Raw genomic sequence first — 2,808 nt, 5'->3', positions numbered from 1 at the left:
TTTATTGATCCCGGTCATCGCTGCTGTCCGGCACTTCGTCGCGTGTCGACTGAAGGAAGAAGAAAGGTTACACCGAACTACGTCGACTAAGTACGATTACCTAAGTGCGATACGCATTGGGCTGCTCGTTTAAATTCGGTTGAAGTGCTTAAGTCCAAGACTTCAACCATGTCCGCGCTTTACGGTCAACTCAGATGGTGACGTAGAGATGTCGATTCCCCAGCCTATCTTTGAGGTTATCCGACCCCCAGAGCTCTCCAGTTGGGAACATTCTGCGCTGATTGAGTGGCACCGTGAATGGGAGCGCTATGTGGAAATGATTCGCCATCGCTGTACGACCACTGGCGAGACATTCGAAAATGTCGTAGCTACAGTAAAGGGTTCAGTTAAGCGCAAAACACTGAGGAACTTAGCTACCTATGTGTTAAAGAAATCCGTTGACTCTGTGACCGATGCAGACATCATGGCGGCCGTGGTCGCGCGCTGCAGCACACTCAAGAATGAGTTTGTACCAGATGTCACGTCTCTGTTTCGTCAGAAGCTTAAGATGGATCTGTCAAACGTGATTGCGATGCTATTACGAAGATTTCAATAGCTTTGTGGAAGACAATAGTCTTCAAGGGCTAATAGGAGCCGGTAGTGAGACGGCCGCCAACTACAAGAGCAGATCTAAGGCCCGTTGCCGTCTGGATAATTTGCAACCACAGCTCAGATCACTCGACTTATCGACTTAGAGAGGTGTGATTGCAAGTTGCCCTCTTTGGTCTGATACTGGAACATGCGAAGGTGCAACAGCGATTTCATCGGATTTCGCAGGATTATGCTGCGAAGGCCGACACCAAGCCAGAACGTAAGCCACAACGTGCGGGTGCTACTAAGCCAGCATCGACCCGGATCTCGACGACGGCGGCCGTGACGTCTTCCGCGCCTGCGCGCGCTGCACGACCTCCTCGCCCTCCACCTCACGACGGGTGCCTCGTGTGCAAAGGGCCACATTGGCTCAAGGACTGCCCCACTGCCACGGAGGCGCAGCGGACTGAGGCCAGAAACAGGTTCCAGGAGGCCAAAGATAAGCGGTCTAATACCATTCGTTCCAAGGCTGCTAGGCTCGCAAAACCGTCAGGCTCTGTTCGGATTAATGGTCTTGTGGAAGTACCATATATTCCTGACACTGGTGCTGACAAGAGCATAATTTCTCAAGGAATTGTGGATTCGCTCCGAGCTGTACAGCCTACACTTTCACTAACCCCACTAAGTACGCCGGTTGATCTGATGGCCGACGGTTGGTGTGTGGACACGAAATGGCTGATGGCCGACGGTTGGTGTGTGGACACGAAGTGCTGTTGAACCTCGAGCTAGTCACTATTGCTGGGCCGGTGTCAATTCGCTCTGTACCGTGTCTAATTTTAGCTGGTGAAAGTGACGAGTTCTTGCTGGGACGAGATGCGCTCAAGGAACTAGGCATTGACGTGGAGCATCAACTGGCTCAATTGGCTGGTCAACCTCTTCTCGCTGCCGAGTTAGATGGGTGTTCAAGCGACTAGTATCTCTTGCAGTGTCAGAAGGTCTTCCGATACAACATATTGAGGCTGTTCGACGAGCCCTGGCCCAGTATCCAGATATTTGGACTGAAGCTATTGGTCCCGACCCACCAGCGCAGGTAGAACCTCTGCAAGTGACTTTACAAAGCGATGAAGTCCCATACCAAAGCCCGCCGCGCAAATACGCGCCGCTACAAGCTGACTTCGTGCGAGAGTATGTCCGGTCCCTTGTTGCCAATGGGCTCGTCGTGAAGAATAATGCGTCTAGGTGGGCATCGGCTGTTGTACCAGTGCGCAAACCTGGGTCTCGCGACAAGTATCGGATGACCATCGATTATAGGCCAGTAAATAGGGTCACTATTCCTATTGCTGGGTCGATGCCAAGCAATGCAACCACGACGGACGCTTTTGCAGGCAAGAAAGTGTTTGGAACATTCGATTTTACTCAGGGATTTTGGCAGTTGCCGTTACACGAGCAAAGCAGAGAGATCTTTTCTATCATTACAGAAGATGGCGTGTTCACGCCAAACAGAGTCCCCCAGGGAGCGACGGACTCAGCTCTTCACTTTCAAGGTGAAATGCAGCGTGTACTGGCTCCGTTGATACCTAACTCTGCTTTGGTGTGGGTGGATGATGTTATTCTTTTCGCAAGTCCAGTGGATGAGTTTATCGAGGTGCTAGGACACTTTTTCGCACTGGTCGCTGCGGCCAAACTAAAGCTGAACAGGAGCAAGTGCTCGCTATTCAAGCTTGAAGTGCTATGGTGTGGACGCCTCATCTCTGGGTCTGGAATTCGCCATGATCCTACCCGCGTAGACGCGCTATCTACGCTCCCACTACCCGCAACAATCGCCGATTTACAGTACTTCGTTTGCGCCACAAATTGGCTTCAAGATTCGCTACCAGACTATGCACGAATGATTGCCCCACTTCAGAACAAATTAGGGGTGGAAAAGTAGCGAGTCGGGGGACGCAGTCGGAATGCGCTGGACGTGCCTACTACTTGGACGACGGACGAGCAACATGCCTATGAAGCGATGCTGTCATTGGTTCGCGACTCGGCGCTGATGGCATCGCCGGATCCAGACGCGGAGCTACTTGATTTTACGGATGCTAGTCTCACTGGGTATTCTATTGTGGTGACCCAGGTTGTTCAATGGGACCCCGATCTTCCGGTCACCAAGCAGAGGCACGAAATGATCATCTGCAAGGGTGGTGTGTTGAAGGCCAATGAGCTTAACTGGACGATTGTGGAGAAGGAGGCATA

At 51.9% G+C, this 2,808-nt stretch overlaps 1 protein-coding gene across 1 annotated transcript; it reads left to right on the top strand.

Moving 5' to 3' along the window:
• Positions 1-208: 208 nt before the first annotated feature.
• On the top strand, positions 209-769 carry PITG_07749 (uncharacterized protein; the record flags this gene model as incomplete). Its single annotated transcript, XM_002904629.1, has 4 exons — positions 209-517; positions 586-599; positions 641-684; positions 735-769. The coding sequence occupies 4 exons, from the start codon at positions 209-211 to the stop codon at positions 767-769; spliced, it is 402 nt and encodes a 133-aa protein (XP_002904675.1).
• Between the last annotated feature and the right edge of the window lie 2,039 nt (positions 770-2,808).

Source organism: Phytophthora infestans, genomic scaffold, assembly GCF_000142945.1.
Source record: "Phytophthora infestans T30-4 supercont1.11 genomic scaffold, whole genome shotgun sequence".
Classification (NCBI taxonomy): domain Eukaryota; phylum Oomycota; class Peronosporomycetes; order Peronosporales; family Peronosporaceae; genus Phytophthora; species Phytophthora infestans.
This window is presented reverse-complemented; position numbering and strand designations above follow the sequence as displayed.